Source organism: Apis cerana, linkage group LG5, assembly GCF_029169275.1.
Source record: "Apis cerana isolate GH-2021 linkage group LG5, AcerK_1.0, whole genome shotgun sequence".
Classification (NCBI taxonomy): domain Eukaryota; kingdom Metazoa; phylum Arthropoda; class Insecta; order Hymenoptera; family Apidae; genus Apis; species Apis cerana.
The window spans coordinates 10972829-10996094 of NC_083856.1; the positions used below are offsets into that span (position 1 = coordinate 10972829).

At 41.6% G+C, this 23266-nt stretch overlaps 3 protein-coding genes and 1 long non-coding RNA gene across 9 annotated transcripts in view; 3 read left to right on the forward strand and 1 right to left on the reverse strand.

The window, feature by feature from the left end:
* The first annotated feature begins 244 nt into the window (after positions 1-244).
* Positions 245-13090, forward strand: LOC107997866 (centrosomal and chromosomal factor). Of its 2 annotated transcripts, XR_009829785.1 has the most exons (2): positions 245-3830; positions 10346-13090. XR_009829785.1 is itself a non-coding variant. In XM_062075222.1 (1 exon), the coding sequence occupies exon 1, from the start codon at positions 1663-1665 to the stop codon at positions 3298-3300; it is 1638 nt and encodes a 545-aa protein (XP_061931206.1). In that variant the 5' UTR covers positions 245-1662; the 3' UTR covers positions 3301-5461. The 2 variants fall into 2 exon arrangements, 1 of the variants encoding a protein (XP_061931206.1); XM_062075222.1 differs by lacking the exon at positions 10346-13090 and having other exon boundaries at positions 245-5461.
* Positions 13091-14042: 952 nt separating this feature from the next.
* LOC108003796 (uncharacterized) lies at positions 14043-15269 on the reverse strand. Its single transcript, XR_001767107.3, has 2 exons — positions 14221-15269; positions 14043-14134 (listed from the first exon to the last, which is right to left on the reverse strand). It is a non-coding gene; the product is annotated as an uncharacterized LOC108003796 (long non-coding RNA).
* A 930-nt stretch (positions 15270-16199) lies between these two features.
* On the forward strand, positions 16200-18087 carry LOC108003797 (mitochondrial intermembrane space import and assembly protein 40-B). Of its 4 annotated transcripts, none has more exons than XM_017066305.3 (2): positions 16200-16336; positions 16753-18087. In XM_017066305.3, the coding sequence occupies exon 2, from the start codon at positions 17185-17187 to the stop codon at positions 17650-17652; it is 468 nt and encodes a 155-aa protein (XP_016921794.1). In that variant the 5' UTR covers positions 16200-16336; positions 16753-17184; the 3' UTR covers positions 17653-18087. The 4 variants fall into 4 exon arrangements, with proteins under 4 accessions (XP_016921794.1, XP_016921795.1, XP_061931228.1 ...); XM_017066306.3 differs by having other exon boundaries at positions 16229-16388; XM_062075244.1 differs by having other exon boundaries at positions 16243-16661.
* Positions 18088-18235: 148 nt separating this feature from the next.
* LOC107997811 (protein similar) overlaps positions 18236-23266 on the forward strand; it is a 28460-nt gene continuing 23429 nt past the window's right edge. For both annotated transcript variants that reach the window (XM_017056660.3, XM_028666746.2), the window contains exon 1: positions 18236-23264. In XM_017056660.3, coding sequence (XP_016912149.3) covers positions 22507-23264 — 758 coding nt within the window. In that variant the 5' untranslated portion in view covers positions 18236-22506. The remainder of the gene's footprint in view (positions 23265-23266) is intronic.

The window sequence follows — 23266 nt, forward strand, 5'->3', positions numbered from 1 at the left end:
AATTCTGTTTATTTAATAGAACAAGAAAGTTTATTTAATATTTAAAAATGTAAAATATATTTCCAGATGCACAAACCAATCAAAAATTTTGGCACAAGAAGAAACTAAACAATTATATCAAGTTGGCTAGCCCGATGGTGCATCGCGCATCGCATTTCATAGATACTAGCCATTAATCTACGGAATCGACCACACTGTAGACAAAGAAGCTACAAAGAGACAAAGAAGGAAAATATTGAGAGGAAGAGGGCGTTGCAGAATGTCACGAGTAGACACGAGGATTCGACAGGACTTGGCTTTCAGTCGCAGCTCGGCAGTCTGTACGAGACGAGCGAGATACGTGTAGTAAAGTGTGTAGTTTGTATACATATACGTGCACGGTGCATGTATATCACTACTCATAGACATACTCTCGCGTGTGTAAAGGTAACCGATACGCCGGACGAGTTGACACACGCGCAGCAATGGCGTACCCCTTTGAAGAAGCCTGAACGTGTTCTGTCGTTTAATTTTTCTTTGTGCAGCTGTGTTTAAAGTGTGTGAAAAAGACAAATAATTTGAGTAAAATTTCTTATATATAAGGCAATGATAGAATTGCAAAACAACGTCAGTATATTAAAGTGTTTCAATCTTGTCGAAACGAAGAAACGAGACGTTACGCCCAGCCTGTTCAGATCCAAGCCCCCATTGCTTGCTCTGATATATAAATCTACTCTTCGTTCTCATGAATGTCTCTGAATTTTGTAAATAAAAAATCTGATTAAAAGTGGAAGTGTGGCATTCTAACGTTTAATTGCAAATATAATACATACATGTAGCAATCGAGATATTACGTGCGAAGGATTTGTGAAAGAGTGAAGTGGATTACTATATGTATCGAGAATTCGAAAGGGAAAAGACGAAAAAAATACGTTTATATAGAGAAGAAAAGATTTTGGAATAGAAACGAGAGATTAGAGAGAAACAAATAGAAACGGAAAATCATAGAAGGCAAAGATCGATGTTGCAAGGAAGCCGGTATCCAACAAATCAGGGCCGGTGGTGTTCGAATTCGTAGTCAGTTGTAAGCTCTTTACGACTTTTTTTTCCTTCTCTCTCTCGAAATATGCGATAACGCTCTTTTGCTCATGTACATTGGGGGCTTCTGCCTCGAGGGCTTTCCTTGGTGTTGGATATAATAGCTGATTGGTCCAACCCTTGGATAAGGCAACCCTCTCTCGCAGCGATGAATCGTACCATTTTTTTTCATCTCATTTCAAGATTTGCCCATAAAAATTGTGAAAAGTAGCACAATTATTAAGAGGATCGTATTGTCAATACAAAGAAAAGAGAGATATTAAGAAACGTATTAAGAAAAGAAGGATAAAAACAAGGAAAGAAAAAGAAAAAAAAAGAGAAATAAAAGAAAGAGGTTAGTCAAGAAAACAAAAAAAAAAAAGTGCTGGAGAATCGCGAATTCGCGTCTCCGGCTGTGTGGTGAAAGATCGGGTAATCTCAACGCTGGGCGAGACGGAGAGCAGTGGATCGTGGTCGTCATCGGGGAGAATAATCACGAGGATCCCACGAAATGAGAGGCTAGCGTTCGAGGTGGGTCGTTGGTCAGCGGGCGTGCAAGAAGGGACGGTTCGGCGGCGGAAGCCTGGATAGTAGGAGGTTTCCAACATGGCCGCTGCCTGCTACGAGAAGGAAGTGGTGGTAGGTGCCGCTATGCATGGACACGGTCATCACCATCACCACCACCATCATCATCACCATCACCATCACCATCATGGAATCGGCGGCGGGTCTACCGGCGGTGGCGGCGGCCCGGCTGCCTCGGGTGCCGCGACGGGACCGAGCGGACAGCAAACCGTCCTACCGGCCGCATCGACCGGCATCCTCGACACCACCGTCACTGCTGCTGCCGTCGGCTCCGGTACGACCGCAAATACAAATACGACGACCGCCACCGCGACCGCAGCAGCTGTCGCAGCTGCGGCGGCAGCCGCTGCGGTTGCAGTCACCACCTACAAGGACTACAAGGATTACTCGCAACCTCTCCACGTTGACTGCAGTGTCGAGTACGAGCTGCCGAGCCAAGCAAAACCACCACCCGGTGGCGGTGAACCTCTTCTCATGATACACCCATGCTATTATCGACGAGCTGAACGTGAAAGGAGAAGTCCTTTCGTCAACAATCTACCACCACCAGCAAACGCGCCTATTTCGTCGAGGCGAAGCAGCAGACGAAGTGCCTCGGCCGCTGTCGTTGCCACCGCGACCGCAGCCGCTGCCGTTTCCTCAACCTCGTCCGTTGTTGCACCCTCTTCTACGGCTGCCGCCGTTTCTACCTCGACTGTGTCATCTTCCAGTTCCGCTGTCGCAGCCGCAGCAGCAGTCTTATCGGCAACTGTTGTCGCAACAAGCGATTCAGGATCGAATCTCGTTTCCACAACCAGTCAAATGTCTGCTGCGGCTATGGCAGCTTCCTATCGTGCGGCTCTCAATGCTGCTGCAACTTTGTCGCAACAACAACAACAACAACAGCAACAAAGACGTCAACACCACCCGCAACAGCAACAACAATCACAAGCACCACCACCGCCACAGCAGCAACAACAAAGTCATCATCATCTTCATCGATCTCATGCTCATCCCCTCCACAATCAACAACAACCGCAACAACAACAGCAACAGCAGCAGCAGCAGCAGCAGCAGCAAGTAAGCTCGGTGTCGTCAACCTCTTCCGCCACCGAACTAATCTCTGCTGATGAAAAAGCAGTCATATCAGGTATTTATCAACACTACTTCCGCGCAATGCGCGCTCACAATCATCAGCATCGACAGCAACAGCAGCAACCGCAGCAGCAACAAGCAACACAGCAACATCGAACGACTCATCAGATTCATCATCAACCTCACCAAAGCGACCGAAGTTCCTCCTCGTCGGTGACACCAACGGTTACGTCAATATCCGGCATATTACGGCAGACTTATCAACAGACGTATAATGCGACGAATTCGAGTTCGTCAAGTCATCTACGGGCAACAACGGCCTCAGTGGTCGGGCATCATCCATATAGGCGACCGTCGACGACGTTACGTGCAACGTCGCACATTGGTCAACAGGCTTCTTCCTCTTCTTCCTCGTCCTCTTCCTCCTCGACGTCGATCGGTGCTTCCAGCAGCGTTTCTTCTGGTGGCGTTTCCAGTGTATACGCGAGCACAATACACAGGCATCATGCCACCTCGCTACACGCCCTTCAAGCGGCTGGTTTTTACGAAACGCCTGGTTATCATGCGCTTTTGCCGCAGAGTTAGGTGTCTACCAGCAACGTGGTGAACCCGCCCGAGACCGACCCTATTGCCAACCTTCATTTATTCACCTAATCCGGCTACAAAGCTGTGTGCTCTCTCTTCCCTATTGTACGACTTATCTTCCATACTCGTTAAAGCGCATACGGGTTGGTCTAACTCTGCCTAGTACACTCGGGATACATCTATCTCTGCGACATACACGCTACTTCTCCCTACGTGTATTCACTGTATATACGTAAATATGTATGCATACGTATATACGTGTATGTATGTATGTATCGTCGTCGACGCAACGATCGTACGTGCCGTGCTCTCCGTGTTGGCAGTAGTGTGCGGGTGGCCGGACGGACGGACGGACGAGCAGAAAGCCACAGAATAAACACACGACGCATACATACCACCACCATCACCACTATTATACACAGATACACATTCAACCAGAGACAGATGGATGGAACCACGAACAACTGAAATGGTCGTCTATGTAGGCATCGACCAATTTCATCCACCTGCGATACGTGTGCGCTTCTCAGGTATAAAAATTCATTTGCTTAGGTCTTGTATTAACGTTTTATTATTTTTAGTCATACACTTTCAGCCAAAGACACGAGATTTCCTCCGCGTTAAATTCTTGAAACTCGGATGCCTTTCTTAGCCGGGCAAACATCGTGTACACGCGATCCTTCTCTCGTTGTATGCCATCGCCGCTGTAGTCACGACGACGGTGGCAGCCGCGGCGGCGGCGGCGGCCCCTTTCGCTCTTTTTCTCATCCTTCGTCTTTGAATAACCGCGGATCGCGTATGCATCGGTCAACAATAGTATTTTTCAGATATACGATCGATATATATACAGTTTAATCGCATTTTAAAACGAATTATACATTATTGATTGTCAATAATTCATTATATCGTTATTCCCTAATTAGCAAATAGCTTATAATACTTTGATTTCACTTCAGATCTTCTCTGCTTACATATTCGGATCCGATCGACAATCATTGTAATCGCAAGTGCCAAAATCTAAATGCAACGTTACGTACATTTTCCGATAGAGTACAAGCGCAATTTTTTTTCTTCGAACAAAAATCACATACAGGGACACTTGTCTTTTTTTTTTTTTCTTTTTTTTGCAAGCATATACAGGAAACGGCAATGTGACGTACAATTGCATTTGTCCTGCTCTAACGAAACGTCCGTTTCTCGTTTCGTCCTTTCTCCCAGAACGCTTCTCGTTTCTCGTTTCTTCGTTCGAACTTCTTTGTTTTTCTCCATCTCTGTCCGTCTCTCGGAACGGAACATCTCTAGAAAGGCGAGAGAGGTCCGAGAGAGAGTCGGGGCAGCAGGATTTCTTCTTTTTTGTCCTGCGCCCTTTTCAAAGAGCGCGCTCAAGGAGAAACGGACGGGGACCGTATTTCGTTACACGGTAACGATCGATCAACGTGACCGCACGACCGCACTGGCGGTACGGGCGAGCCGTGGCGAAGCGAGACGAAGCGAGGCGAGGCGAGGCGAGGCGAAACGAGACGACGACGAGTCGGGACGAACGGTCGGGACGGGACGGGATGGGACGGATCTGGGCGGTTACGGGACGTGGGGAGTGCGAGGGACGCGACCAAACCAGACGAGAAGGGGGCGCGGTCAAGATGGGGATCGGTATATAGACGAAACCAAGAGACTGCTCGCACGCATTGGAGGGAGCGGGACGCGTCGCCGCGTGTTCCGAAAACACTGACGACCGCGTATACGGATGGACGTTAGACTAACAGCCGCTAATGTGAACCTGCGACTCCTATAATTTTCAACCGTCGTGCGTCTCACAGAAACTTGGAAAATTGGTTAGAAGGGGAGAACTAGATAGATTGGAAGTAACTTCGCGAATTCTCAAAGATACTCGAAGAAATAAAAAGGGGAAGAGATATGAAAGTCACGTTTCGTTGCTTCGTTCGATAAAAGAAAAAAAAATCTCTTGATAGGGTATCGATTCTAATAAATTTCTTTTCATGAATTTGCATTCAACTCTCACCACTCCCTTTCATGTGACTGACTTTAACGACCTGTTTTCTCCGATTGTTGTAATAATGTGTTAAAAAAAAGACTGCTCGCAAATAGTTTATTTTTGTAGGAAAAACTCGTGTATTTTCGTGCGATGTTTCCCGAAAAGAAATTCGTGGAAGAGATCCAAAGAAAAAGAGAAAAAAAGCTGTGGATAAAATAGGAAGAGGAGGAAAGGGTCGTATCGTCTATAGTGTATCGCGGTGTATCCTTTAGCGCGTATTGCGTTTGACACGACTTGTATCGAAAATATTTGATGGAGCACAATCAGGCGCAATCGTACCTCCTTCGGACACACAAAACCCGATCGATAGTAAATACGTTTCCTAGTTATATAGATCGTGGCTCTGTGCGCACGGCAGAGGGTTAAAAACTTCATCCACTGATAGATATTTATACGATGTGGAAGGAAGGAGGGCATTATTGTGCCTCGTTGAAACCCCCGTCGAACTCGTTATATAATGTGACGTGGACACATCAGGTAATTAGGAAGCGTCGCAAGCAGAAACGTTGGCTGCTGACTTTGAAAAGGTTTCACTGGTTTGTTGTCGGTTTCTTCCTATCTTTCTCGCTCTTCGCCGAATGGACAAAGAAAAAAAATTCGCTCGTACGTTATTTTTAAACTTCACATAACGTCTGTGGAACTATTTCTCGACGATATTCCACTTTCGAACGATCGTATCCCGATGAATTTCCACAACACGTGGTGGCTATGTAGCATGTTAAATCGTCATCGGTACAATGGTTCACGCATCGAATCCTGATTCGACTGGTTCCAATATCGGAACACAAAGGCGACGCGAAAATGTTCAGTTTCGTGTGTACACGAAGTCTCTCGTTCCTGGTAAATTTTGTTGGCAGAGCTCGGTTGTCGAGAGCAGAGTTCGTTCCTGGCACCACTTACCCTTCGCCGTCCATCTCGGCCGAGCATTTCCGCCCCGGTGTTTTTGCTCGTTCAAAGGGAACGAACCTCTTAGCGGCGAAGTAGAGGGAAGCTAAACGGATACAGGGCCTAAATACAGTTACTTGAACTGCGAACGACGAAAAAAACTTTTCGCGTTACTCTTTTTGCAAGCTGTTTACCAATCGATAGACTTCTAATAAAATTTCGTATCTTCGTTCTCGAAAATATCAATTATTAGTTTAATATTCGTTCGTGTGTGCGTTCTAAAATATCGAGATGTTAAAAAATGTGACGTGTAAGTGGTGATATTTTTTTAGAAGTAAAGAATTATAATGATAGTTTGCGATAATCTACCAAAAGATAAATGTAGATATCGTTAATCCCAATTATCGATATTTTTCACTCTTTTAATATTTTTAATATTCATTTTTTTCGTATTTTTCTTCAAGAAGAAAAATTTTTTAAAATAATTAAAAAAAAATAAATAAATTTACATTTTTAATTTTAATCGTTAATCTTCGATTAGTTACGATTTTGTTAGCTTTATTAAACTCTGACTCCATCGATTCTTCGACTCTAGTTTAATATTTCGATCTAGTTTCTTCTTTTTCTTCGTTCGTTTGGCCTCTTTTTCTCTTCGGTTTCTCCGTAATCTGCCATCAACCGCCTCTATACATGCTACTTTCGACTCGTATATGCTGTCGTATATTCCATCGCTTCCTATGCAAAGGATACGCTCGTAGAATTCGATTGTCGTTCGTCGGTATGTCGAAAGAAAAAAAAGAGGAGGAGACTCGCGGACGAGCGAGCGAGCAAAAGAACGAACGAATAAAACTGTTAGTCTGGGAGCATTGTAGCGTCGCAACGACGACGAGACACGGACGAATGTCAAGCAGAGTTGTCGGTGCTGATACGATCGAGCTACGCCTTAAACTTTTCACCTCGTGCATATCAGGAATCAAAGCTAAAAGTGCCTCGCCTCTGATGATTACGCGATTCATGAGAAACCGTCATTGACTAAACAAACGAAACGTTTGTTCGTGCCGAAAGTTTCGTGTGTGCCAAAATTCACGTTATTGCGTATATTTTTATCGCGTCTTTCCCGACCCGATTACTCGAAAATATTCCTTTGCGCGCTCTTTTTTTTCCCCCCCCCAAATCAGTATTACTTTTTGCATTTATATCGCCTATATTCCAGGTGAGATCAACGTTTACGTCAATCAGGTATATCATCGTTGTTATCGTCTCGAAAAAGCTGGGAGCATTACGTAAGGGGAACGTTGAACGACTTTCCGGGCTGCGCGCATCTTCTCTAGGGGAGATAACGCGATAGAGGCGCTCCTCTTCTCTCGTAGTTGCCACCGGCTCGATCTCAGGAAACACGTGCACGCTGTGCGCCACTCGCTTTCTTTTTTTCCCGTCTGATTCCACGATTCTCCTCCCCTGCACGGAACACTGTTCCTCGTGGTGGTATATATACGTGGCAGAATCCACTTCCATAGAAATTTCATTTTTGTCCTCTCCCTCGGTTCAACTCGGTGTTGCGCTTGTTTATCCTAAACGAGGCTATCCCATCAAGTTGGGAAACGTCTCGATCGAAGATGTATTTTCAACGAACGAGTCCTATGCTTCAACGAGTGTAAGAACGAGCGTGCTTGTGTAATATACGCGTTAAACATCACATAGAAAACACCCACCCATGACTCGATGCGACACGTGTGTATCGCGAAGGAAATAATACACGGCATGTGCGGTCGTTCCGGTCATTTTTTTTTTCTTTTCCTTTTTCTTATTTAACATTGCATTCAATGAATGCATTTCCACGCCGGAACGATTACTTTCCCTGTTCCTTGTCCTTTTCTTTTTTTTGGGGGTTTCTCTCTTCTTTCTCTTTACTTTGCTCGATTGATCCGCAAAAACTCTTGATTGTTTGTCGCGTTTGTAGTTCGGCGAGAGAGCAAGGCATATATTTACTCTGTAATAAAACGTGCTTCCTCCGTAAGCGGGTACGAGAAAAAGAAAAAAAAAGTCTGGCATCAAATATTTTGTCCTACGTCGCGCGTAACGAACTATACGTAAATATACGATCAAGCTTATTCTCGAAATACGTGTGCATCGCGTCGTTTGATGGAGAGAAAGAGAGAGAGAGAGATAAAGAGTGTGTGTGAGAGAGAGAAAACGAAAGAAACGAGAGATAGAGAAACTGTGCTCGAACGTGCCTCGCCCTCCACTATATACGAACGTATATACTTTTGTGCGTATACAGTAGACGCGCATCGGATAAAAGCTCGATTCACATTCGACGGGCAACGAGGAATGGAGAGGAAACGGGCGAGAAAGAGAAGGGCGGTAAAGATAAGAGGGCACAAAGTATGCCACTTTCGATGCGACGGACCGTGGGTCCCTTGTCCCCCTGCGAGACGTCGTTCGAAATTAAACTAAATTGGCCGTGGATTTTCACGAGACGCAACAGTAGGGACACAACAGCGTGTATTACTCTCCTCTCCTAGTCGCTCGTTCACTGTGAATCAGCCGACGAAGAATGGCGTGTGCACGCACCACGGCGCGGCGTAAACGCGTGCGTACACCTTCTCAACATAGTTCACTACTATTAACTCGGCCTTAAACAAAATGACGTAAACTGCCTCAAATAATTAATATATTAAACGAGCTAGCGCGCCCTCGACTTACACTTCGACTGAATGAATAACAAACTCCTAAATCTTGTGTAATAATTATATAGTATTAAAAGGGATCGCGATAAGTTGGTGGATCGCGGCGAAGAGTAGAGTTACGCGAATGCAGAAGTCCGCCGGCGAAACAATAAGACGAGCGAAACGAAAAACGGGGTTATATAGATAACGATCGATCGGGAAGAACGCGTATAACGTGTGCGTTCAGCGAGCAAGAAGGAGAGGAGTGACAGAGAGAGAAAGGAAGAAGGGCAAAGTAGGCGTGTAGCGCATTCTTAAACGAAAACTACATATTCTCACGTTGTCAGCAGGCGTATAAAATGATGCATGAGCGAGTGGGATCGTAGGAGGGAAACGTTCGGAACGTATCGATCCAACTTAATTACGTTAACTCCTCGTTTATTGGCGTAAACGTTTATCGAAATGAGCGGAGAACAGTTCTTTCCGTTCCTCGCCGTGAATCGATGTACGCAACGGATAAACGAAGCAACACGCTCGGTGCGTAGCGTGGTCGGGTAATGAGAGGGACAGAGGAAAAAGGAAGGATGGAAGGGTAGGAATAGCAGCAGGAGGAACAGGAGGAAGGAGGAGAGTACAGGGGGTCATGGAGAGACCGAGGATGAGATCTCGTTGCTCTCCTCGGACGAGAAGAAGATGGTACGGATAAGCGAGGAGGAGAGCGTTGAAAAGTAGAGAAGGGACTAACGAAAAGAATATAATGGGAAAGTACGCGCTCGAAACAGACATATTTAGTTTTGGTATTCTAGGATGGCGAGGGAGTTGAGCCAAGACGATTAGGAGAGGATGAAAAAAAATTGTAACGTCAAATCCATCCTGTCCTCTCGGCTCGAACTTGATAACGACGACGGTGAGACGGGGACGACGACAAAGACGATGACGATGACGGGATGACTGGGTGTTTCGAAGGACGGTAGTTCCTTCGTTTATGTATTATACACGCCCGTGCAAAGGATATACTCGACAATAAGGATCGTAGCCGGTCGAACGCGATCCATACCCCACGAGAGTTAATCGAGAAACGGACGAACTCCTACGGCTTTTATGGCTCCGCTCGTAAAGATATACCCAAGGCTTTTTCCGTGGAACTCGGGACCCCTCCGAACACCCGGTCCTGGAACACTGGGGCAGAAACGACGACGGAGCGTAGATAGACGGGCGAGCGAGCGAGCGAGTAAGCGAGCGAGCGACCGGCTGGTTGGCCAGGTACGTGGTGGTAAAGGTAGAACTCTCTCGCAAAAGGACGCGAAGCAGCGAGCGAGCGAGCGAACGAGTGTGTGCCAACCGTGGCCGTGGCAGGTAGTTGCACGCCGGAAAGCATCGGCTGTACAAAGACCGACCCGAAGCCATTTTTGATCCACGATCCTCTCTCTGCTTCCAGCCGAGACCCCGAATTACAATGTGTGCTCCCCGTGCGCGCTTCACCGTGGGTGGACCACCTCGGCTCTGCGCGAATTTTTCTTCAATCGTCTACCCTCTCTCGATGAATGATCTCTTTCTACGGCGGGCCAGCCCGAACGGCAGCCTTCAAACGGATGGATGGACAGAGGGAGGGAGTGGAGACGAGGTAGAGAGGACTGCTGTCAGCCGGCGAATGAAAAGCGCTTAAGAAGCTGCGCGGCATGCACCTAACAATGACCTTACCTACCTCTGACGCACCAATTGTTCGTATACCAAAGTACACCGGCTGATTCGGCAAATATAACGTACGTTATTTTACGCTATTCTTCGTACGCGCCTCGTTCTACGCCCGGTTTATATACCAAAGCACGCTCCATGCCAGCCGGGAACACGACTACTTCTTTATCCTTATGATTCGTTTCGAGTTACCGAGAATCTTTTTCAATCCCGTTTCGACCGAAGATCATTTCTTTCCCATTTTTTTCCACTTCAATTATTCACGCTCGGTAATTACGAGGCGGTCACCTCTACGCCGAATCGCTTCAGCAGAATATTCTTTGGAATACGTGATACGGTTGCGTCGAATCTCCGATGGAAACGTATGGTCGTATGGGGTTGTGGTTTTTCGATAGTTAAACTCGAAGGGGAGATAACGGGATAAGTGAACAGATAGAGCGTAACGCGCGAGAAAGAAGGAATCGGAGAGAGGGTGAAAGAGGACGACTCGATCCTGGAAGCGAGCGCGCCGCGTGGCTGCGAGAAGGAAAGATATATCCACGAACGTCGGGATATTATAGGTTACCCTGTCTATCTACCGAATAGTCCGAACGATAGTTCGAAACGACGATGGACCACGCCCTCGGCCTGCCATCTCCACTTCGACCAACTCTAGACGATCGATCCTTTCCTCGCGACAAGCTGGCAAAAATTACCACACCGCAAAAGTCGAGCACGAAACGGGACAACTGAATACGCCCCTGGAGCGACCCGAGGCCTGCCTCTCCGGCCAATCGATACCATACCGTGTGTCTCTTCCGTTTGACAGCCTTTGCGACGTTTCTCTCCCTGCTTATTTCGTTCTTTTTCCTATTTTTACCATCTCTCTCTCTCTCTCCCTTCCTCTCCCTCTATCCTTTCGATTCTTCCTTCTCGAAACGACATTTTTCCTTTCTCCTCGAACCGGAACAAGGGGATGGATTCGTATCGCAAGTAAAGCGAAACGAAGCATGCCTCTCGACGGTCGATCGCATTCCTTCGAACGAAAAAAAAAGAAAAAAGAAAAGAAAGAAGAAAAATAAACGAGCGTGTTAATCGCTTATACGACACATCGGCGTGGCGAACGATCGATTGGCCCGAGACAGTCTGATGTGCACGGGCCCATGGTTGGTTCCACGTGCCGTCCGCTTGCTCGCTTCCTACCGATTTCTGATCTCCACCGTTTCCGCGAAAAGCGTGTGTAACTTAACGAGCAATTGTTCTCCTTCTAGTTCCTTGCTTTTCGTGATTAATCGAAAGTTTCCAATTGCCGCGCCACTACCGTGTATCTGCCTGTTAGTTGGCGCGTTCGTTAAGAGCGGCGTATGCATATATGTGTGTGTGTTTACTTTGCTCGATCGTTCATTAAAATTCGAGCCGATGCGCGTGTTATTTCTTCCCGTCACGGTGTTGTATTGGACTTTGGAGAGAGCTTTTACGAGGAACAGAGCGTATGCGTGTGCGTATGTTTACATGTGCGCCGCGTGTCTACCTTTTGCGAAACGCGCGCCGCGTGTCGCCTTGTTTATCCATCGCCGCCATCGCCGTCGTCGACGCTCTGGTGTGGCGTTGACGATCCTTTTCCTCGGTTCTCGAAAACGACTACCACGGAATCTTCGTTTTTTGAGGGGTGAAGCTAGCTAATCAACTACTACTGTATTATCGATCAGAGAGGGAGGAGAAAAAAAAGGAAAAAAAAAAAAACAGAACATACCTACGCATTTAAGATAATGTACAAGTCTCTAGTGTGATACATTTCTACGCTTATTCTCTTAACTGTAGTCATGAAGTCTAAAGTAACGATACCTCGTTGTGGTTTGTAACGCGGATTAAAAAAGCAAAAAAAATAAAATAAAAAAAGTAGTTCTGTAATAACAATAATAAAGAAAAAAAAAACGAGCAAAAGAAAGCAAAAGATTAAAAAAAAAAAAAAAAAAAATGAATAAGTAAAGGAATAAAGAAGAAAAATAACGACGTAATGATAAAAAAAAATCCGCTTAGGCTGACCTTAAACTGATAAAAAAAAGCGATAAAAAGCTCGCAAAAGGCGCCAATGTACTCGTAGAATGGAATTGTCCGGCGGCAGACGTCCTAATTAATCGCAACATTTGAAATTGTAAACGACCGCCAAAAAAAAAAAATAAATAAAATACCGTTCGACTTGTAAGAAATACTGGATAATAAAAATGAAAACCCAGAGCGTGAGAGAGAGAGAAAGAAAGAAAGAAAGAAAGAACGAGATATTTGCGGATCCAAGAAATGGATGAGACGGATGCGTGGATCCAGATGAATGGATGACTATTTGAAAAACACGTGTGGGTTGATCGATTCGTCAAACGTATGTATGTGTGAATTTACGCGCAGAGTATTCGAGGATGTAGTGTTCGGCATGTACATAATTCTGTATATACGAACGAATCACTGACTGTACAATACCACCCAAATATATTTATATTTCATGTTAAAACAACTTCGATACTATTTATTTCTTCGTTCCAGCTACTGCTTTTTTCGTGTTAATCAAATTTGCCTATGCAAAATACGCGTTACAGAGAAGAATTTCTCTCTCTCGTGTCATAGGAAGAAAGACACGCTTGTGTTTGTCTCCTATCGTAAAAGTGGAAGGAAACAGGAAGAAGGGGGAACCGTATGTAACAGTGATTTTCAGAGAACTGAATCGACAAATTTTACTAACGGCAATATGACGCGTGCGTATCGTCAAGGAGAACCAGTCCATTGGCGGCTCGTGTACGAAGTTTAATGATCACCGGGGATCTTCTTATTTTCGTTGTTATATTCTCGCCGTCTTCTTCCGTTTTCCTCATTCTCGACGGATTGCGTAACGCGCACGCGCTCGTCAAATAAATTACGTGCGATCTTATGTATCTTGGACACCGAATTACTTTCTACGTCGTAAAGAAAGAAAGAAAGAAAGAAAGAAAGAAAGAAAAGAAAAGAATAATGTCACAGGCTATCGTATTTATTTTAAAAGCGTTTAAACATAATTAAATGCAAAATCTTTTAACCTTTGAGCGCGTAACCTCTCCTATTTGAACTGAATAAACTTGCATACGAAAGGTGTGCGACCCCGGCGGCCACAATGAAATACAGGAACCACGCTTCCTGGTGCAATTTCAGCCTTTTGTTGCCATTATTTTTGTCATGACGTTTCATTCTATTTAACATTCCTTCGGTCTGATAGCTGGTATTGTTTTTTTCACTGTGCGCCATGGCCTCGCTCGATAATGTCCCCTATCGCGTGGAACAATTTGTTGAAAATACTTCCTTTTCTTTTTATTTTCTTTTCTCTAAAATTATCGACAAGCTTGCGATTAAATACAGCCGTATAAATACGATGACTTTACGATTCTTTGTTATTCATGATATTCCGGCGAATACGCCACTTTCCGTAGTATACTTGCCATGACGTCATTAGTCTTCTATTGTATTCGATGACACGCTTCTATCGAACTCGATACGGAATTATAGTTGCCACGGGGAATTGTAGATTACTCTGCAACGTTTCACAGACACATATCATGGAACGTATTTTTACAAAACTTCCTGTGAGTTTTCTCATAAAGTTGGATCGATTCATACGTAATAAAAAACACGCGTGTAGGATGTTGTAATTTGGAAAATCACTCTGGCACAAATAAGTTTGGCACGTATGATTACGGGTATAACACGCACTTATCTTTATATTTTCGTGTATAATATGGATGTTTTTTTTTTTTTTTTTTTTGACAATTGTTATATCGCGCACAAAATAAAAATACGAACGAAATTAGGGCTCGGAACTTTCGATGTACACGCGCGCGTGTTTCAAGTTTCGCATCATCGATCGTCTCCTTAAATGAAAGAAGTCCGGTTTGATTGCATTACCAAGTGCATCAAGGACTAGAGAGATGGTCAGAGAGTGTAAGCTACGTGAAGCGCATCGATATTTTCGAGCCGCAAATTTTCACATGTTCCTGCGATTTCCTTTTAGCGTACCGCAAGTTGGTACGCCATACATTCCGACCATCGTATATGTACCATTCTCTTTTTAACTTGTTCGTTTTTTAAACGAGTAAAGGATATCTTTTTTATTCGTAAATTTTCACTTGATATTTTAAACATTTATAGGAAATACAACTGCGTATATCCATTATTAAAATATTTTTGAAAAATAAAAGATGAAATGTTCGAAGTGTTTCCATCTCTGCGTCATTGCATTAGTTTTTACGTATACAATTTGTATGCGAAATAATGAATATACCGTTGTCGAATTATATGACAGTATATTTGACCATAAACCTTTTTCATGTTTATATTTCAAAATAAAAATTTTTCGCCCATATGATTTTGTTCTATGCATATTCTCAACGTGTTACGCCTATGCGAAGGCCCCGTATTCAGGACCCACATGGAACAGTGAAAAGGATAAGCACAAGAGTCTTGGTTCAATTGCCAAGTTATTTCCTTTTGGAAATAAAAATATAATCTTGTGAAAAATAGATATTAATAAATTTTTTATTTTTTTATCTAAAAAAGTACTAAAATATTATAAGAATGTACCTTTATTAAAAATTTAAAGTTTTTTTTTTTTGATAACAATCGGGCAAAGATTTGCTATGACGCTCCAGATAACTAAAATGTTAATTTTTTTACAGATTTTGTATTCAAACGTACATTTGAACATCTTTAGAGTTGTCAAAATCAATCGACATGGAGAAGAGAAAACCAGATATTTCAAGCGCCAAAAGAGGAGTATTGATATTGCAGCAAGTACGAAATCTAATGCACTTTCGTTCTTCCTACACGTTCCAATCAATATTAGGTTACTATTACGATATTTTTTCCTTTTGGAAATAAGAATATAATCTTGTGAAAAATAGATATTAATAAATTTTTTATTTTTTTATCGAAAAGTACTAAAATATTATAAAAGTGTGCGTTTAATAAAAGTTTAAAGTTTTTTTTTTTTTGATAACTTTTAACCTTGTATATTGACATTACCATTGACCTTACACGAAGAAGTTGCATTTTTAATTTCAATAAAAATAATTTCTCTAAAAATTTCTAAAAATAAATTATTAAATGTTATTTATCGCTGCTGATATATTAAAAATTATATCGAAATATTATTAAGAGAACTATACATATTGAAATACCTGGAATAAACGATTGTTTTGTAAAAAAAATTATAATATATATACAGTTTTAAAAATGATTGAAAGATTATAAACTAAAATTACAAATAATTAGATATCATTATTATCAAGATATAATAAAGGTTAATTATTTTTATATAAAAATTTTTAGGTTTACAGCAATAGGTTCCTTATTCACCCTAATGTCTTGCAGGATTTCATAGAATGCTAATGCATTGACCATCTTGTATTTATTACTAGCAATATTATGGAAATATTTCCTAGGAATCTAACAATTTCATTGGATGATTATATCGAGGCATATCATTCTTAAAATTCATCTTTAAATAATTTTATAGTATCATGTACTTTTAAAAATAGAAAATAATTTTTTTCCGCTTTTCTATATTATATATTATATTTTTATTAAATACAATTAATAAAAATTTGGATATCAAATACTCAGACCGCCATCTATGGATCGCATAATGTGGCTGCTCTCTACAAGAAAGGCATGGTTGAAATGCCGTAATATTTGTACGAAACATCTTCAAACGTGCTTAAATTCGTGAATATTAAATGTGAGTCGGGAGTTGGTGTTAAGTGTACTATGTATTATTTAGACGTTTCTCTGTTAGTACATTTAATTAGTTTTTAGATTTTTATTCATGCACATAACTTAACCTAAATTTCGAGAACGATCTATGTGAATAAAACTCAAAGTAAACAGTTAAATATACGATTAGTTAAATATATATACTTTAAAGTACATTGTTTCAAGATAATATTATCTTTTTCTTTCATAATTTTATGTTTTTATGATTACGTAAAATTCGTAGTTTCCTACGTAATAAGTCTTCATTTGCAATTTTTACACTATTTATCATATATTTTTATATAACAGTTGTAATTATTATATCTTTTGATTACTTGGAAAATTTTTTAAGAAAACTTTTGTTTGTTAAAATATATAATAAAAACTTTCTTTTGGTTTTAGAATATTACCACATAATCCTGGTCTTGAAGTGTCAAGAGTTTATTTAAAGAAAAACATTCTTGAGTCGATAAAACAATTATTTGGTGAAGAAGGAACTAAGTATACTATTGATATCCTGAAATATAATCCAAAAGAACTTAGATGTGTTTTAAGGTGCACTGACGATTGTTATGTACGTTTAAGAGCAGCATTAACGTTAAGTGAAAAATACGAAGGACAACCTTGCACTTATATTATTCATCGTGCTTCACCAAATTTATTATCATTTTGTGCTGATAGTAGGAATTATAAACATTAAAATATAAAGATTCCGGACGTAAAAATAACTTAAGTTTGAAGAAAAAAACCAACTTAATTCACTTACATCATTTTTTAAAAGGAAAATATTGATTTTTTTGTTTTATATTAATTTTTTTTATTAATTATTCAACAATGCCATTCGTTCATAAGGAAGGTAAAGATACTATAATCTTTGCTTCGAAGGAAGATCATGCAACACCTAGTAAAATAGATCTTCCAGAACCAGAACCAAGTCCTGGTCTCTTGTTAGCAAGTGGAGAAATCAATTGGAATTGTCCATGTTTAGGAGGTATGGCTACTGGACCATGTGGTTTGGAATTTCGAGAGGCCTTCTCTTGTTTTCATTATTCAACTGCAGAACCAAAAGGTTCAGATTGTTATGATGCATTTAAAACTATGCAATCATGTATGGTGCAATATCCAGCATTATATGGAAAGAAAGGAGCGTCTTTAGATGATTTAGATGATGAAGAAGATCCAATGGATGAACATAAAAAAAAATTAGAAAATGAAAACAAAGTCACGCATTTAGAATCAAAAGTAAAAGAAGTTCCTCACAGTTCTAGTATCGAAACAGGAATAGAACAAACTAATAAATGAATTAAATGAATGATTGTTTGTTTGTCAGTAAATAAATAATTAATGCATTTGCATTACAAAGTTAGAGTAAATTTTTACTAGAATTTAATAAAATAGAATTTAGTTCTTCTAAAGTTTTTACAAGAAACAGGTTGTGCAAGAAAGCATTTTTGAAATAAAATATCTTTAAATATTGTTTTCCCGTTATTTTGTTGTCAATTTTTAGAATCGATACGCATGGTATTTAGATTATATTATTAATGAATTAAATTAAAATTAAAATTTAAATCTCATAATCTTACAATGATTATTTTTATTCAAAGAACAGAGTGATGCTCAAACGTATTAAAATTAATATTTTTTTTTTATTTCTCATTTTTTTCCTTTGTATTTCAGTTGATTGATGGTGATATACTGTATAGTTGTAATTAATAAATTATTCCATAAATTAATAAATTACCATTTTATATATGATGCACGATTTAATAATAAGGAGAAAGATAATTTTTTTCATGAAATTTGTTCTATTTGTTCGTGCCGCGACAACAAGATAGTTGACGTCATAGCCGTCCGATGGCAGTGCGATCTTTCTCTGCGAGAAAGATGGAACCAATGTGCTATGACGTCAACTTTATGACCTCCCCTCTTTTGTTCCATCCCTTGGGACAGTCGGTCTCGTGTATACAACCTCTACCACCACGCCGCGGTCGTTTACCACCACCACTGTTGTAACGAGTCACTACTACTACTAGCTTCACCATCGTCATCGTCATCGCCATCACACCATGAGTTTGGCGTTCGTCGATCGTTTCGTACGTGTAGAAGAAAGATGTGTTTTCGTTTCATAACGTTAAGTGAGTGAAGAACGTATGTTGGTGCATTGATTTCGATAACGGGAGAAGAGGAAGGAGTTACTACGAACAAAGTACGGAAGAGACAATTGGAACGAAGAATTTCGTGACGAGTGAAGGCGGATTATAAGCTGGATACGTTCCTTGGCAGTGACCGAGAGTATCCTAGTATCGTATCGTCCGAAAAAAGTTTCTCTAAAATTTTTGACTTGCCATGGATCATCCGAAAAAAGAGAAGAAACACAAGGAGAAAAGAAGGTGAGTGAATCGCATGAAAATTAAAACTCGATGTACCCGTATGGACATTACGTTGCTTGAACCTCGAATTTTCATAATTTTCACCAAAAAATTCGAGTATATTGTTAATTATGTCATTCTACCTTGTTTGATCGCATGATTGTTCGTAGACACTGTTTAGATGTTGGAATTGACGAAGACCAAAGACAAATTCAATGTGTTGCGCGCGCGCATGTCGCGTTCTATATGCGTGAGTGAGTGAGTGCGTGCGTGTTTGACGCAATCGCGTTTCCTCCGAACGGTAGTCTCTCTCTCTCTTTCTGTTTCTCTCAGAACTCTTTCTATTCTTCTTACACTCCTGATATTTTCTTCTCCCCACCCTTCTTTACAAGATTACTTATGCCTCTTCTCTCTAATAATCCGATCTCTTTTCATTTGCTCTCCAGCTGCGATTGCATATATGCATCGTAAGCGAAACTATGAAAGCAAAAAAAAAAAAAAAAAAAAAAAAAAAAAAAATAAAAAATAAAAAATAAAAAAATATACGTACTAGAAAATACAATTAAAAATTATTTATCAAATTGATTTAAAGTCGTAGATTTACGTAGATTGCCACGTTATATTAGGAAACCCGTAATAATACCTCGAAAATCCGAGCGGGGATTCATCGATTTCTCTTTTCTTGCGCTCAAATGAAACGCCATTTGAATGAATTTTGCGGTCAAGCAAATCGTCATCTATTTGACATAAAATTCTTCTAATATCGAATTCTTTTAGAATAATTTCACATTCTTGTTTTAAAGGAAAGTTTTGTTATTTTGTGTGCATATTACGTTGTATTATATCGCGATAAAAAAATGAATTACAAAGATACATAAATCATATTCAATAACTTCTTGTTTTTATTTTTTCCACGTGTATTCATTCTAACGCAAGCTTCATATCTATATATTAGGCTAGACAACGTAATAAAATTATGAAATAAAAAAGCAAAACAAAACAATACCATCCTAACCTGAAAAAGTACGCAATTGTCATAAAAAGTTAATATACACACACACACATATATATATATACATATTTATAAAGTATCATACATCACAATGTTAATACGTATTTTCTCATAGTTGTAGTTTTTATAAATTATGAAATTCCCGTTTAGAAGCAATACACGTGTGCAATAGATAAATTTCTAGATCGATGGTAAAAATAGTCGCATCGTTTTCTCGGAACCATTAAAATTCAGATAAATCAAGAACGCTAGTGTCACGCGCATCATGTATGTTACTTTCAAGCTAGTCGCACAATCAAGTGAACCACATGGAGATAAAGCGTTGGTACGCTTATTTACATGTATGTCCGTCTCGTTTTCCATAAAATATTCCACCCTGTTTAGAAACATATATACACGTGTTATTGACATTTGTTTAACTTCCGAAACGATCGATTAACGGGAGTTTAATGAATAAATTAATTTCGATCGACGAACGATCAACGATCCAATTGTTTCTTAACAACCGCCAACATAAAGAGCAATAGTTATCGTATCTCGATATCATTGCGACGTTCGAGGGAAACTCGTACGTAAATTTGCACACATAGTGTTTAACACGTATATATTTGCCGCGATGAACGTGGTAACGTTTTTTTACGTATTACGTGAATTCATAATGATAGTTCGGTTGTTCGTATAGCCCCATTTGGAGGAAAAAGAGAACTCTCTCTGCTTCAGGCTAAACGTAGATACGTATTTCTCTTGTGCCATGTGATAGGGACACGTACACACAAATATGATCGTGTCCGTTCGATATATTCGGACGACGAGCATATATATATATATATATATGCGACCTTCTGAAAACTTTCTTTTTCCAATTAGTCTTATACATTAACAGGTTGTTTATACGTTCGACCAACTATCAAATCTTTATTATTTTTAGTTAAGCCTCTTATCCGTTCAATTTAGCGTCATGTGAATTTCGGGAAAATTTTTTTATATGCCGGTACGATGACCCGAATAATCAGTTAAAATTCCTCGTATCGAAATCATTAATAGCAATGAAAAATATCCACGTAGAACGTTTATCCGTATTTCTATATTATTTCTTCGCTATCGCGTAGTATTGAGATGATTTATAAAAAAAAAAAAAAAATTCCCACGTGGAAAATGAAATTTCCTTCGAATATATTCGAGTGTGAAATTTTCTTTTCTTTTTTTCCCGTTTCTTTTATTTTTTTTATAAATTTTTTATAAATCATTTTATTGCAAAGATACAGACAAAAAATACAGACAAGTATCTCCGGATAAGATAGAGGCTGTTTGTTGCTCGTTTTCAATCGTTCGTTAACCGACGATCGGCGATACTTATTTCGATCGAAATGACGAGTATATCCAAAAATTAATTTCCAATATTTTTATCAACACTTTACTACGTTTCGCGTTTTAGGTATTCGAAAAATGCAATTCTTTATCTATTTCGAAGATTGGATCATTAGTCCCGATTGCCCTTTCGAAATCTTTACACCCAGAGAAATATTCAATACCTTGAATATTTCTCCAACGATTACCATGTAAATCATTAAATCGGGCAAAGTTATTCAGAATCAAGTGCCGTTTCCGCATTCACTCGCTTGATTATAGTTTCCTCGATCAAGGCTGATCGCCGTGGCGTATCGGCGATTGGCGCTTGATACCCCTTCTCTAAATATACAGATCTATAGGCACGTATGGATTCATTTAGCATGTTGTAAAATCGTGGAGAATATACATACATATATATATAAATATCTCTGATTTCGAGAAATAAGCTTGGATTATCGTTTGTAATCGATCAACCAACTAAGAAATTGGAATAAAAGAATATTTCCATATATCTGTATATACACATAGTTATTCTACAGCAATTATCTCGTTACATAGAAGGATTCGTTCGATAACGGTGGAAAAAATTTTTACGCGAAAACTTGAGATTTTTCGATAGCGGGAATAGCAGATAGAGGAGACTAACGTAATTGGAAGATTAACTGTGATTCGTCGGAGAAACGAAATCCGGAGAGACTGGTCTATCGTGTATCGCGATAGGTAGTATCGTTATCGCCGGAAGATAGCCATCGTTCCAAGTGTGCAAGACAACAAGGTTTTGTGTTCTCGGTTCTAGTATCGCGCGAACCGTCGAGCCAGCGAAAATTCGATCCCGTTGCAACGATTTCGAAGTGCGTTGGTCGGATAGGCAGAATGCCGCCTCGTGGCGATCCCCGACGGAGTACAGTCTTCCCTCTGACATTGGATTTGCGCACCGTAACGGCCGCCACGTTTCTGCCTTCTCTCTGAACCCGACTATACCCCGGTGTGAGATCGGACGGACGCCGTCGGGCTAAAGCTCGAAGCAAGAGTACAAGAAAACTGGTGGAGAAGGAAGACTCGAACGAGAGCGTGGAGAGGCCGATCTCTCTCTAGAAAAGGAAAGAATCGAAGAAAGGAAGATCGCGTGGCCGCCACCACCGTCGCTTCACGATAAAAAAAGAACGCGCGGTCGAAGGGAGAGGGGGCGAAAGAAAGGAAAAGAAGGTGCGCGAGGAGAGGAGGGGGGAGTAAAATCGGGCCAAAGTTTTATTTCGTCGTCTCGTTGCGAGCGAGTAACGGGAAGAGGCGGAGGAGGGGCGGGTGGCGCGGCGCCGGCGTTTCGTTGCGCTGCGTAAAAAAATCTGGAGAAGGAGCGGCGAGATCGATCGGGCATCGCGTTTCCAAAACCGGTCGGCCGGTCGCCGGCCCGAACGATCGAGCACGATGATCGCGCCACGTGTCGAGCACCCGCTCGTTAGGACGCCCGATAACGAATCCGGTCGTTGCACCGAGTGGACGGCCAAGCACCCGGCCTACGCCGCTCTCTACGACCACCCTCGGTCCACCCTCCCTTCCTGCCGATTCGCGCGAGCACCGCCGATCCACCAACCCTCGATTAACTACGCCTCCCCGTTCGCGGAGAGGGCTTACCAAGTATCTGCTGGCACGCTCGCTTACCACGCGCCCCTTCCGTGCATGGAACCGTCCCCCGTCGAGCAACCGCAATCTCAGTGCGGCCAGCTCCGTCATCAAAATGCGGGGAAGAGCTGCCAGTTGGGGCCGGTCGACGTGGAGGACCTGGCCCTGTACTTCGAGCCCGAGAAATCGCAGCCCAGTTGCCCGTCCCGGCCGGCCTATCGGCCATCGATCAACTCGTCGAATTTTCGTCGGGCGGCGAGATCGATCCACGACCCGTATCCGTCGAGCAGCGGCGAACAGTTGTCGGAATTTGCCCCGAACGTCCCGAGCTTGCCCATGTGCGATTGGCTCGACGGCCAATTTTGCAACACCTGCACGCAACACCAGTTCACTTTCTGCACGGAGGAACGATGGCTCCAGTGCCCGGCCAGCGACCGTTGTCCCCTCTACGACGACGCTGTCTACCCCTACGGACGAAACCCCGTTCTGCCACCGTGCGTCTACGAGGATTTGGGCAACGAGTATCCCAGATACGGGGACGAGCAAATTCTCGAGGATTATTTGT